Source organism: Nannobrachium achirus (genome assembly GCF_963921795.1).
Source record: "Nannobrachium achirus genome assembly, chromosome: 14".
Taxonomy (NCBI): Eukaryota; Metazoa; Chordata; class Actinopteri; order Myctophiformes; family Myctophidae; genus Nannobrachium; species Nannobrachium achirus.
In genome coordinates this window covers 31642244-31656787 of record NC_137821.1, presented here as the reverse complement: position 1 = coordinate 31656787, position 14544 = coordinate 31642244, and the positions used below count along the sequence as shown (strand labels likewise).

Sequence of the window (14544 nt, the reverse complement as noted above, 5' to 3'; positions counted from 1 at the left end):
AGAAGTTCAGGATAGATATCACAATAGAAACACATAGGCTGACTCGAGTATGAACAGAGATCTCCACCTGCGATACTGTACATCTGCAAGGCAGAGATGGCGGTTAACAAAGCTACGCCCATCATGTCACCAACCCAACAACACCAAGGGTCGCCCAAAGACTATACGTTCTGCAATGCTTTTTGGAGCGGTGAAAGCGCTCCCAATAGACAGGTATGTCCGTGGGTATGTCCGTGGGTGGGTGGGTGGCTGGCTGGCCGTGTCCGTAGCCTGGCAATACCTTGAGTGGCCACACACAACACACTAGTTAAAGGAGGGGCGCTGTTTTGTGCAGGCCAGGCACACTCACCACTCACTCGAAGGCACAGTTTACAGTTTACAGTTTAGGCATTTAGCAAGCTGCTCAGATTCACCGCTCCACTTCGAACCGAGGTTTGATTTTTTTTAACCCATTTAGGCCTAGAATTATTGAATGCTTTAACCAGTGAAAAATAGCAGATATACAAGCTCACAGCACGGCGAGCTTGTAGATTTTAGCTATTTTTGAAAAAGTCGTGAAAATGTGTGCAAATCTTTGAATATATGTATTTTCAAAGCGAACGTCTGAAACTCAAATTTTGCTTCTGGGTGGTCCCTGGAACTAGATATTTTGAGATGGGGGTCCGTGGCCAAATAAATATCAGGTTGGGGGTCCTTCACAAGAAAAGGTTTGAGAACTACTGACATAGTAGTCTCTCTACAAGAATAGACTAACTGAGCTCAATTTAAGTGAAAAGGACCTTTTCTTAGACGATGGCTGGCCAGATTGCTGACATAGAAACATAGGTTTAAAAAAAAAACCTTATAAGGATTCAAAAGACACTTATAGAATCGGGTCAAAATTCTAATTCTCAAAAATTTTCAAAAATAGCAGATCTACAAGCTCGCAGCGCGGCACTCGGTGCCGGCGTGCCGCGCTGTGAGCTTGTATATCTGCTATTTTTCAATAGTTAAAGCATAAAATAATAATACACAGTAATGTGTACCCGTTCTACACCCAGATTTAGCAACAAAAGCTAGGAGATTTGCCTCAGTCTCCAGTGAGGGAAACGATTAGAGACAGACTTGTGAGTCTGGAGGAGGGGTCATGATGTCAGGACTAATAGGTCAGGGTGCATGCGGCTCACGCAGACCAGTCCAGGTCAAATCTGTACCGATTAAAACTGCTAAAGGAAGCGCTGCTTGGATATTATGGGCATCATTGTCAATTACACCTTCTTAATCATCAAACAGGAAAGGATATGCATGTGCACAACTGCACAGCCGAGAGCAAATTGTCAGTATGCACTTTCAGTTGGCGTGTCATTGCGCGATCAAAGCGATATTTTAAACTATAATCGACAGGAAACCAAATGCTGTCTAGAGGATAAAACCATTCATCACAGTTTAGTTGACTGGCATAAACCATTCAACAACAGTGACACAGCATCTGTTCTTGGATGAGATGGATCTGTTCTACAGCATGTTCCACACACACTTTCAGTGAAAAGCACACAGCCCAATTTGCTGCCTGTTTATGAATCATAGAAATGTAAAACATGGCGGGCTGACCTTTGCACACTGTGATGTGCAAGCAACACTAACACATTGGGTGCCCCTAGATTGAGCCCCATTTATCCCCTCTCGATGCCCAGACCCACCACCATTGTATTGAATACGGCCCTGCTGCGTCAATGCATGCGCCACAACGTCACTTGGTCACATGACCGCAGACAGGATGTTGTTGTGTAACATACTGTATGGGCCAGTGTTGATCATAGCTGTGGATTGCCGATCAAAAGTTGGTCATTTTACCGCAGACTGCCACAGTTTTAGCCATAAAACAAACATCAGAGATAAAGGGCGTTAAAGATGGGGAAATGCATTGGAGTATATGGAGAAAAACGGCCGTGTGATGCTCTCAGCGTCGATTCGAAGCAACCCGCGGTGAATGGGCTACATCCCGTCGTAGCCCCGACCTTACGGTGAGATTTAAAGCTGTTACTGTAAATACAGTAAACGCGGCAAACGTGTCGTGGGCCTCCAGCGACATCAAAGAGTTTGACGCGTGGGCACCCGCTGAGTTAAGAATGCATGTGTACCAGGGTGCAAGCACTGACAATAGACAGCAGTATTGTCATTGTTACAGTGCGTTTTTATCCCTCTGTAGTTTACGTTTAAATCTTTAGAGGGCAGCAAACTCACAAAATTGGCCCTGGGTTGCATTGCCCTTCAAGTCATTGAGTCACTGTGTTATGTTCATTTTAGTAGTGCGTTTTAACTTGTAGTAATAGTTTGACTGAATGGCAATGGGACTAGGGCTGTCTTCGACACAGGATTTATGAAGTCGATTCGAGTCGCGGGGGTTAATCCGACGCGTCGACGAATCGTTTTATAGTCTACTTTGTATATAAAAAATAAAAAAAAGTGTTGCTTTAAACCACGTCAACATAATAGAATAATACATTAAGAGATGAATTGAATACACAGTGTTTTTGGTGATATCGGTGCGCGAGCACAAATGTTATCTGCATAGCAGTGTAAAACCATAGAGTTATAACACACCGTTAAAACAAATAAAACATCTCCGCTGTTTCAACTCTGCCCCGTCTCTCTGCAGCGTGCAGTAGAGATGAGACATTCGCGAACGATTCCGCTCTCTTGAACGGCTCTTTTAAATGAACGATGGGATCCAGTCCGCAGTCGCGGGACACAGAGCACTGACAGAGTAATGAGTCAGTGTCGAGAACGGATTCATTTCAGAAACGGATCATAAAAAGGTGGAGGCATAGCTCCCAGCTAGAGCCCTCAGTGTGGACATGTCATGGACGCAAACACAGCGAAACACAATCATTCATCATGGATTACAACACTGGAACAATTCAGAAGCACTTTAATTAGAAAATGTAACTTGTAGCCTACACTTGTGTATGTTAATTTGACTTTAGAAGATTGTTTACTACTTCGTGGACGCGCGTTTGTGCTGTGGCAGGTTATTTAATATGGGATTTTGACAGCGTGCTTCCTCCTCTTAACGGAACACCTTCCCGGCTCCGAATGTTTTAACGAAGCGGCGGTCTGAACCGTTCTGGCCGTTCCGTCTCACTTTCAACCCGACGCTGGTGCGAGACAATAAATAACTGTTCGCCAATTACTACTTCTCATAGGAAGTACATGACACCACACCAGTCCAGCAGTGCACCGCAGTACTGGCAGTAGTAGGCTAACTGGTGATATAAAAAAATATATATTTTCGCTTCGACTCAAACAATTGGCGTCGATTCCCGGGGCTTAAAACGACGCGTCGATTCGTCGATTTTTAGAAGACACCCCTAAATGGGACTGCATTCATTCCTAACTATTTTGTATTATGTTATCATCAACAACAAAACATATTTACAAAATAAAAATTAAAAAGGAGTTCCGCTCAAGTCAAGTCAAGTCACATTTATTTATATACTGTAGCACATTTCATACGACAAGCGCAGACTCAATGTGCTTACAAGAAAATGCCGAAAAAGACAAAAAATGTAATCCAAAATAAATTTGACCTAGAAGACAATGGCAAAACACAGCACCTCACTTGGCATGGCTTTTGAGTGTTGGACTGACATTGTGATCTTTTATTTTTATTGTAATTTCTTAATTTCTAAATGGCTGCAACAATCATAATCAATGGACCCCTGTAGAATTGGTAAAAACTAATGGAGATCCAAATAAACAAACAGTCATCAGCCTGCTCTTTGGGCTGTTAGACTATAGAGCCAAATCCAGAGTATCAATTTAACTCTGCAGCATGAAAATGGACCCTAAATAACACTTTATGGGTCAAAGTCCAGGTCCAAATGGCAACCATATCTCTGCCAAAATATGTCAGAATCAAATGACAGTTACGAGTGGTTTACATACAAGTTACAGTAGATGAAATAATTCCTACACTACCACACTGATGTGTTGGTTTGAACAAGCAACAGTTCACAGCAGCAGCTCCACTCTCAATACACTCTCTTGTTTGTTATTTCTCATCCTGCTTGGGTCTGCATCTGTGTGTGTGTGTGTGTGTGTGTGTGTGTGTGTGTGTGTGTGTGTGTGTGTGTGTGTGTGTGTGTGTGTGTGTGTGTGTGTGTGTGTGTGTGTGTGTGAAAGCATTTCCTTTGATTTGTCTCAATCAGCTTGAAGGAGGCACACTGGAAATGGGCTTGTGAGATTAGACTGGCCAAAGAGCCATGCTAAAATGAAGATAGACAACGTGCGTGTGTGTGTGTGTGTGTGTGTGTGTGTGTGTGTGTGTGTGTGTGTGTGTGTGTGTGTGTGTGTGTGTGTGTGTGTGTGTGTGTGTGTGTGTGTGTGTGTGTCTGTAAAGTCAAATTGTGTGTGTAAAGTCCTGATTCTAAAGATCTAAGATGGAGAAAGAGAGAGAGCGATATGCAGAACACAGAGGAAAGAGAGGGGATGAGCTATATCAACTACTGCAAAGAGAAGAGGAACTGAGGGACACTGGAGTGGTGTGATCAGAGGTGGAGGTCTGGAGGAAGAACAGTGGTGGACAGTAATGAAGAACGTTTAATTGGGTAATGTACTAAAAGTACTTTTGTTTGAGTACAGTATCTGTAATTACTTGAGTATTTGTATTTTTGGATGACTTTCGCTCCACTACATTTTAAAGGCAAATACCATAGAGTATATAAACAATAGAGAGCGGACCGGCCCCGCCCCACTATCATTTCAATGCAAGTGCTCAGTGGCGTTTTGAAGCAACGGCTACGTGCTAGCATGTAGCTAATCCAGGTGCATTCTGGGGGATGGCCCCACTACCTAGTGGGGCCAAAATGACGTCACGCTGCTCTCCGCTCAGAGGAAGCAGAGAGGAAGGATTGTCTGGAGTGGAGGAGGCGGGGCCAAAATGCGCTTTTAGGCTGCAGTTCCAACTTTGGCCACCATCGGGGTAGCTTCAAATCTAGCCCTGGGTTCTGGGGGCTTGGCAAATACTGTCAAGCTCCACAAATATTAGTTGTTTTTAGTTTTTCTACTGGAAAATCTGCTATGCGTCGCCGTTGATATTAAAAAGAAAATGCAGGTTATAATTTGCATTTTGAATACTTCTTTTTTGCCAGACCCATGAAATGGGTAGGCCTCATAAGCAAATGTCGGTCTGTCCCTTTTCTATATAAAGGGTATATATGATGATGACATGATGATGACATGCCTACAAAAGGCATGATGTCATAAATGATGATGACAGACAGGGGGTCTGGCACAACCAGGTTGACCTGGTCTAGTTTTAAAGCAAGTACTCCAGCACCTTTTCCACCACTGAGAAAGAGACACGCAGAGAGGTAAAGCACTAGCAAACCAGAAAGAGAGAGGGATGGAGAGTCTCTAGGAGTTCGCCGTTTAATGACAGGGAAAGCGCTGTGCTGAGAGGAGAGGAAGTTAAGCACCGCATCCAGAGAGAGAGAGAGAGAGAGAGAGAGAGAGAGAGAAAGAGGGGGAGAAAGTGTTAGGTTCGCCACAAAACACCAGCTCTTCTCTCTCACTGACAATCCCATGTTTTTAACCATTTCTCTCTTCCTTCATCTTCCACAATCTCTCTTCACTCTCCCTCCCTCTCTGAACCCCACCCTTCCCCAGTGTCCCATAAATTGTCCCCGCCCACCTGCCCCCCCACCTGCCCCCCCCCCCCTTCTCTCGGTCCCCACCGTCTTTAAGTGTTCCGCTGGCAGGCTGCCCAAACTGGCTGGGAAAAAGAGAGAGCGAGAGAGAGAGGGAGAGAGAGAAAGAGAAAGAGACTGAAGAAAGAGAGAGAGAGACAGGGAGAGAGGTAGGGAAACAGAGCAAGCATTACAGGGCTAGAAAAATATATTGTCAGAGCAACAAAGAGAGAGTGATTGAAACCAATAGACCATGTACTTCAAATGAAAGAGCAGGGACCAGAAAGTGGAGGTGAAAACAAGGGGCGGTGAGGAGAGTTAAAACCAAATGTTCAAAGAGAGATTTAGAGAATGTGGGGAACACCGAGTGATGCGGGGAGACGTGGGGGTGAACCGACGACGCTGCTGCCTTGCTAATTTCCCAGGCCAGTGCCCTGTTCCATAGAGCAGTGGTTCTCAACCTTTTCAGGCCGCGACCCCCAAAATAATCACATTTTAACTGGGGACCCCCCCCCCCCCCTCCCCCACCCTGACGAGGACTAAGAGTTGAGGCATTACATTTTGTATAACACGGTTCTATTGTGAAAATAGCAGATCTACATGCTCACAACCCCTCGCAACGCGAGGCGTATTTTCACAATTTCTGCATCTAATATTTTATCACTTGGCCAATGTTTAATTTGTCATTTTAGAAGTTTTAAAATGTCCTCACTTTAGAAATGTGAATATATGCTCTATACACTTAACTTTGTTGGTTTGTTTACTGTTGAGTGAGACAACAATGTTGCACATTAAGTTAATCATCTGGGTTGAGAACCACAGCCACTGCCATACAGCTGAATGCCTCAATACCTAATCCTTGGCACAGACTAACACTTTACCCCGAACACACATAAAAATACCTCTCTCTCCCTCTCCCCGTCTCTCTCTCTCTCATCTCACTTGCAAAGCAGTGTTACACTCCCGTTCCTCCTTTTGCTCATCGATGTGAATGGCAGGGAGGAGAGTGGCCATCAGCAACCAATTGTGCGCTTCTTTTTTATATGCCACAGCAGCGGAGAAAAGGCAATGAGCGATGGCATTCCTTGAAACCTTTTTTGTGCAGCCCTGAAACTAAACAGTTTGATGTGGTCCCACCACCCCCAGGAACTACCTGGCACACCTTGAATGATTCTAACGTGACAAAGCAAAGGTCTCACCCTCTCTCTGCATCTAAAGTCAAACCAATGCCACACTGAACGCCATAGAGCACATAATAAAGCAGTAATTTGGAGCACAGTGACATTTTCAGAGACAGTCCCAGCAGACTTGGCCTCAATCAAACCCTGCCACCGTGCGGAGAGACTCAAGAGGAAGACATGTGACCTGGTTGGCTGCCATGCCTCTTCACAGGGGTGACACACCAAATCCTGGGCCCTGGGTACAACACTGCAGGGCCCCCATGAACGTTCTTCATAGGGGGAGGGGGGTTAACCCATTTAGACCGGGAATGCATTATTACACATTATATTTTGCTTTAACTATTGAAAAATAGCAGATATACAGTACAAGCTCACAGCGTGGCACAGAGAATGCCGTGCTCCGAGCTTGTAGATCTGCTATTTTTGAAAAATCATGAAAAAAGTTTTTGAAAAACCTATATTTTTATGTCAGTGGTGCCTCAAACCTTTTCATGTGAAGGACCCCCAAATTACATGTATTTGGCCGCGGACCCCAATCTCAAAACATGTTGTTCCAGGGGACCCCCCCCCCCCCCCCCCAGAAATGTTTGCTTAAATTCATATATTCAAAGATTTGCACACATTTTCATGACTTTTCAAAAATAGCAGATCTACAAGCTCGCAGCGCGGCACTCGGTGCCGTGCTGTGAGCTTGTATATCTGCTATTTTTGTAATAGCTAAAGTATAAAATAATCAAGGCCCCTCCACCTTGGGCCCTAGTAACTCAGTCCCACTTTCCCCCCCTTGTGTCACCCATGCCTCTTCAATTCCCACTTGGGCCATTACTACACTTGCCTCAGTCATTTCAAGATAAGCGTGTGCTTATAGTGCCATCTGGTGGTTGCAGTGTTCATCACATCTAGCCTCTGACAACATCCCACAATGTGGCTTGAGTTTGTTAACCGTTTTAACTCTCCTGGCATAATGAGAGAGAGGTAGTGAGTATGTTCACTGCATATACAGTACTGTAGCCCAGTGGTTCTAATTTGTCAAGGACCCCTAAATTAACATGTATTCGGACACAGACCCCCATCTGAAAAAACGGTTTGTGTGATTTGTCATAGAAACGTATTTTGTCAGGACCCCTTGGAACCCCCTCGGTTCAGCCGGACCTAGCTGTAGCCTGGGAACCAGACGAATCTGACCACAGTTAAAATAAAATATCAGTGATATTAGTCTGGCCAATGCCGGGAAAAGCCGGACCTTTACTTTGAGAATCACTGCAACCAACATAAGAAGCGGAGAAGAACACAAGATGAAAGCTTACCCATCTGAGTCTATGCTGTTCTCATGAACCATGGCTTTGAGAGCATCACTGTTTGCTGGAAAAGAGGAGCATAAGAGAGAGAGAGAGAGAGAGAGAGAGAGAGAGAGAGAGAGAGATAAGCACACTGTGGGAATTAGGAACAGGAACGCTCCAGTGACTTCAAAAGCAGAGTGCTTATTGAAAGATGGCCGGATCTGGTCCTTACTGTAATTGAATTAAATAGCACACTGCATGCTGTCACTGGAACTGTCACACAACATATAACCTCAGAGCAACGGAAAGCCCTGTTGCTCACCATAAATAAACAGCACGTTACACTGTCAACTAATAATATAAAGCCTATAATAATTATTTTTTTGTGGAAATACAGTGAGAGTAGGAGCATGATAGGGAATATTTAAACAGTGAATAAACAGTAGAAAGTGGTAAAACGTTCCATGTGCATGCGTGTGTGTGTGTGTGTGTGTGTGTGTGTGTGTGTGTGTGTGTGTGTGTGTGTGTGTGTGTGTGTGTTGTTTTTTCAGACTCGATTAAATCTACCCGATTCCAATCTGGATAGGACAAAAGTGAGATTTGGGCCAGTCTGAACATAGCCTTAGAATTGAGGAAGAGAACATTAACAGATAGGGAGACTTCTGTCAGGAGGCCCCCACATTAAAATAGTTTGTTCAGGACTTTTACCTTTAATAGGTGAAGGCTATTGCTGGGTTGCTATGTGCTAAAACAAACAAACTGGCTTCATAATTCCCCCATGAAATCATCCACAAACTATGGCCTCTACAAATCTACCAAAAAGGTGACGCGTCACATCATGTTTTGATGTAGAAATTTGAAAATGTGCCACTTAAATCGAGTGACACGGCCTTACAGTAGCGGTTAGTGCACTTATTCCAAAAGGGGCAGTGCTTTCAACCTGAATGTGGCATTTCAACACTTCATCCACTATCTCTTGACACGAGGCATCTAGCTACATGTATTGACCTGTTAGTTCAAATTAATTGAGAGATCCGCTGCCACGGGAAAGTTCATTGGATTTGAGGTAAATGAAGCAGAAGCGCGTGTGCGTGTGTGTGTGTGTGTGTGTGTGTGTGTGTGTGTGTGTGTGTGTGTGTGTTAATCAACATGACGGCGTCTGAGGCGCTGTGCCTGTATTGATCCTCGCTCCTGCTGCCATAAACAACTCTCTGTGGTTCTCAAGGTGGGGTACAGGGACCCTCGTTGGTTCCTTGAGGGGGTTCCAAATGGACCCTTTGCAGGTCTGTAACTCTGAGATAGGAAATTAATAGGTTTGAGAAGCACTGGTCTAGAGCCTAGACAAAAGTTAACTAACTTGAACTTGAATGTCTTAATGGGCCTCAGGTCTCAAGACCGGGAACGCATCTGTGTCACATAACCACTTTAACCATTCTTTTTTATACTTTGGCTATTAACTGTTTTACTGCTACGGACGTTACCGTTCGCCCCAATTCTGAATGTCGCTCGTCGCCAATACGGCCGTTCGTTCGTTTACCTTGTTGATGTCCGTAAGCTGATGAGGGGTCGCGCCGCCGTGTACAGTGAACACATCTGCCGCAATGATGCTCTAAAAAATCCATTATGCGTTAACATCAACGGAGACCAATTCACTTCCTTGTTGATTTCTCTTGCCCTGTGGCTTTGTGGCGAGTGACTGGTCTCAATGGATGGCAACTCAGAACGGCCAAATTCACATTAATTCACAATAAAGACGCCGCCCTCTGCTGCCAGGTCCGCCAAAGTGCATGTTGCGCAATCAAAAAAATAAAAAATAAAATAAAATAAAAAACGTCTATCTATCTACTATAACATCGCAAAGGTAAGCCGCTTTTTGCTGGCACCAGACCCAATAAATAAATAAAACATCTGGCAGTAAAACTGTTAAAAAATAGCATATATACTAGCTCATAGCTATGAGCTTGTAGATCTGCTATTTATTTTTCGCTGAAAAAAGATAATCCTGAAAGTTTGTGCATTCTTTGAATATACACATATTTAAAGCGAACATTTTTAACTCAAATCTTTGCTTCTGGGGGTCCCTGAACAAAATATTTTGAGATGGGTTTCGGTGGCCAAATACATCTAAGTTTGGGGGTCCTCGTCAAGAAAAGGTTTTGAGAACCACTGATCATAGAGTTTTTGAGAAAACCTGTTGGGAATTAGAAGATATTTTATGTATTTTTCATAATTGGTTAATACAGCGCCCAGGGTTTAGGGCCTAAACCCTGGGCACTGTATTAACCAATTATGAAGAAATACATAAAAAGTCTAAGTGTCCCTGTGTAAGACAGCCTAAACTTTAGGCTGTCTTACACAGGGACACTTAGACAGGGTGAGCTGGGGGTCAAAGCGGCAACCTTCTGATTCCCGGATGGCCCCTCCACCCACTGAGCTGCCTACGGCTGCCCTGTCAACAGGCCTGTGAGACAGTCAGTCATAACTTTCAAGTTAAATGGTCCTTAATACAGATTCGGTGGATTACTGCGTTAGGCAATCCAACAGCATTGTCCAATTCTGGGAATTCAGTCTCTAGTAGCACTATCGTTTGAATGAGCAAAGAAAATGATGACTCATGATGACGTACAGTACAGAGTAGTAATGTGGTTTTTGTTTCGCAGACAATGACAAACACTGATAAACAATGGCCACCAGAAACGTATCTTTGACTTAAAAAGGGGACTGCTGTGGCCTCGCTGTATGTCCTAACTTTCCAAGTGACAGATGGATAACAAGGTCATGCTTATGCACACACACACCCCCACACACACAAAAAACCTCCTTTCCTTCCTCAGCAGCGTGTGGTATTGTGTTTTTGAAACCCAGAGGCATAGTAATGAACCAAAGAGGGTCAAATAGGGTCAAATGAGGCCACGGTTGCAGTATCATCAGGAACAACAAATCGTCGTTGTCGTTGTGGAAATCTTGTATGTCCAAAGCCGTTCTTTTGTATTTATCGTTTTAGAAAAGGATTTCAAATTGTGAAAATAGCCGATCTGCAAGCACACAACGCCGTTGTGTGCTTGTAGATCTGCTATTTTCTCTAGTCTTGTGCAACAGTCTTGTACGATGAAGCAGGGCTTTACATTACGAAAAAACATACAGATTTGAAACTTGGAGATACGGGGTTTCTGCCCGACAGTGACGAAATGCAGGTTTATGTTGTCATGAAAACATCTTACACCGATCCTACTGCACCAGGAAAAAAGGACAACCACAAAGAAGCATAAATGATAGAAACTATCTGACATATACAGTATGCCTATTGCACAAAATGTGTTATCATGCACATACTGTACCTTCATTTTTCATGATACAGTGGACAATCTTCTCCACAGTGTCATTGTTCTCGCTGAACGTGTCGTTCAACTCTGGAAGAAAGAGAGCACAAAAAAACAACCACGTGAATTACAAAGCATGCACAATAATCACAATTGCAATATCCTACACTTTGATTAACCGAGAAAAGAAAAAAAAAAAGAATCCGAAAACGTAGTAACTAAACAGACAAATAAAGACTGATAGACGCAAAATACTGAAGTAATTTACAAGATGATAGTGACTTCTTTTTCTGCATTCTAATGTCTAAAGGCCAAGATGGCAATGCCCCATGAAGGAGATGTCAAATGGCAATGCCCCATTAAGCTGTGTTAAGACTTCATCCAAACTGGGTTGGTTTCATCTCGAGTTGATCCTTTCGAGTTTCAGTATGACAGCATGAGTCATATTTTGTAAATAGAAGACGCTGAGGTGCTCTGTGACTCTTTAAACAGCCTAGATTTTTGTAAAGCGGGAGACATGTTTGCCTGTTACCTGCGACCACGGCCTGTTACTTTTTACAGCTAACCGTTACTTTTGTCACTGTCATGTGTGTTGGCAGGCGTCTTTTGTCAAGTGTTTTATGATCTGCTCAATCGATGGCTCAGGGGTCCCTAACCCTGTGATCCACGGACTTCGGGTGAACAATTCGCTAGTGGTCCGTGAATCCCAGTCCGCACAAAAATTAGTTTTATTTTAGATAATAATATTCATGGCCATTATGTAGCTGTCTGTATGGCAGATGCCTTCAAGCCGATCTTTCGCTGCTACGGCTCAGTGCTGCTTCGTTGTAGTTGGCCACTTGAAGCAGACTTAACGATAGACAACAGCTGATTGAAAGGCGTTGTGCCTCAAATCCTTAAACCCCAGTCTATTCAGAATCTCAACCAGGTGCATAACACACTTGCTTTGCAGAATACTGACAACATTCCTGCCTTTCAACAGGCATGTCAGAGATGCAATTAAGTCCAACGTGGAGACATCCCCTGACCCCTATGTGGGAGTCCTTCTGCATACCGTAGAACATTTTGGGAACTGCATACTTAACTGACTGCCATATCACCAGTATCTATTAGGGGACTGAAATCACAGCATAAGCTAAATAAAGCAAAGCCAAACACTTACAGTGTGTGGCAGATCTCATTATGTCAGCCATGCTCAAACATCACAGTTACAAGTATGCTGAAGTGTTATACAGGCATTTTCAGCAATAATTAACTTTTTTGCGCTTCTTCACAGAAGTGTTATTGAGGCTCCACAGAATGATGAATTATGAGCAGTGTGACGACCAAATCCAATCCCACAGGTTAATGTTACTGTAGCTGGAGAGTCACATTAGGTGGAACTTGAGCTGATCTCCAGGGACATTTCTGGAACAGTTCTACATCCCATTCCCAGACATCATGACCTCTTTTTGAAAAACAAAGGACCCCCCCCCCCCCCCCCCCCCCACACACACACACACACACGCTCTCTTCCTTCCACTAGCATATCCCGGAAGCGACCGCGGTTTTCCCGGTGACCCTGAGCGCAACGGTGGGGGCACGGGAGTGTGGGGAATTCTAGAACACAGTAACACACCACTGACTACACACGTGAAGAGCAGGCCTCTCTACTAGGATTTATATTGTCTGTGTTATTGTTTACAACCACAATTATTCACGTGTGGCAAGATCGCGGTTCCACTAGTTTTACTAGTAGGCTAGTGTAGGTTTAGAAGCATTTTCAGAAGTTAATTTAACGTTTTCCATTGAATGATTTCCTTTATCCTCATCTAATCTTGTGCTAATGCATGCAACTGTTTTCGCCAGGTTTTAAGGCCTAGTAGGCATTTCAGAAGTTAATTTAATGTTTTCCATTTAATGATTTCCTTTATCGTCATCTTGCGCTAATGCACGCAACTGTTTTGGCCAGGTTTTAAGGTCTTGTTTTAGTTGTTTCTCATGAGCTCGCGACCCTCCTTGCCCACCAGCCCCCACCGCTGCGCTCAGGGTCACCGGAAAAACCGCGGTCGCGTCCCGGAATGCAAATCCAAAGGGAGTGGAAAGGTATTTCAGTTCCTCCATGAATCACCCTCATTTCCTGTGGATTACTTCCCGAGTTATGTAGTCACTTGTTACAGAGAGAAAAACTACCCTCTCATGTCAGTGTTTTATGGAAGAGTTCAAGTAGATTATATGGAGGACGGGGGAGGCAGCGTGTTGGAGCTTGTCTTTCACATTAGTCTGTACAGATTTTTACACATTTTACAAATACATATAGCTATTCATAGATGCAAAGAGAGAGTGTCAGTGGTTAACTTGTGAGTGGTCATTTCATTGAATTAAATTACTCATCTGTGTAATTGGGCAAGCAGAGAACTCGCAGATCAGCGTGGTGGCATCACGTGACACGTTCTGAATCTGTTTGACTACGTGACCGGAGGACATATGAGTCACGACTCATACAGAAATAGGCAAGATTGAGAAACATATACTGTTATGCGAAGCAGATGACAGTTGTACTACATCCTGAATACATTGGACTGCAGTATCCTGAAAGCACATTGTCGTCACAAATATATCTGTTTGCTTACATAGCAAGTTTTATGTACCGATGCTGGGATGTGGGTTAAGCCTTGTGTATAATATGAGAGAGATACAGAGAGACAGACACACACTGAGAGACAGACACACACAGAGAGAGAGAGAGAGAGAGAGAGAGAGAGAGAGAGAGAGAGAGAGAGAGAGAGAGAGAGAGAGAGAGAGAGAGAGAGAGAGAGAGAGAGAGAAAGAGGCGGAAACCTGATCACTCTGAAATGGGAAAGAGTGGAGTCGAATCACTGATAAAAGGTTGAATGAGCTAAACACACCAACAGTGTCCTCATTTCTACTCTCTTTCTACTCTGCACAATGTGAGATTGAAGGGGCTGGGCTCAAACAAGAGAAAACAGGAACAGGGAGAGAGAGAGAGAGAGACAGGCGGAGAGCACAGCAACATTAGTGGAATGGAAAAACCCTGCGAGAAGCGCTCATCCAAACCACCAGCAAAAAGAAATTATTGGCATTAAGCCGTCTG

At 43.9% G+C, this 14544-nt stretch overlaps 1 protein-coding gene across 1 annotated transcript in view; it reads right to left on the bottom strand.

The window, feature by feature from the left end:
* Positions 1 to 14544, bottom strand: part of LOC308298415 (RELT-like protein 1) — a 43779-nt gene that overhangs the window by 14633 nt on the left and 14602 nt on the right. Inside the window, exons 3-4 of the mRNA XM_080742007.1 lie at positions 11469 to 11540; positions 8158 to 8212 (exon numbers count right to left, since the gene is read on the bottom strand). Of these exons, the coding sequence (XP_080598133.1) occupies positions 8158 to 8212; positions 11469 to 11540 (127 nt within the window). The remainder of the gene's footprint in view (positions 1 to 8157; positions 8213 to 11468; positions 11541 to 14544) is intronic.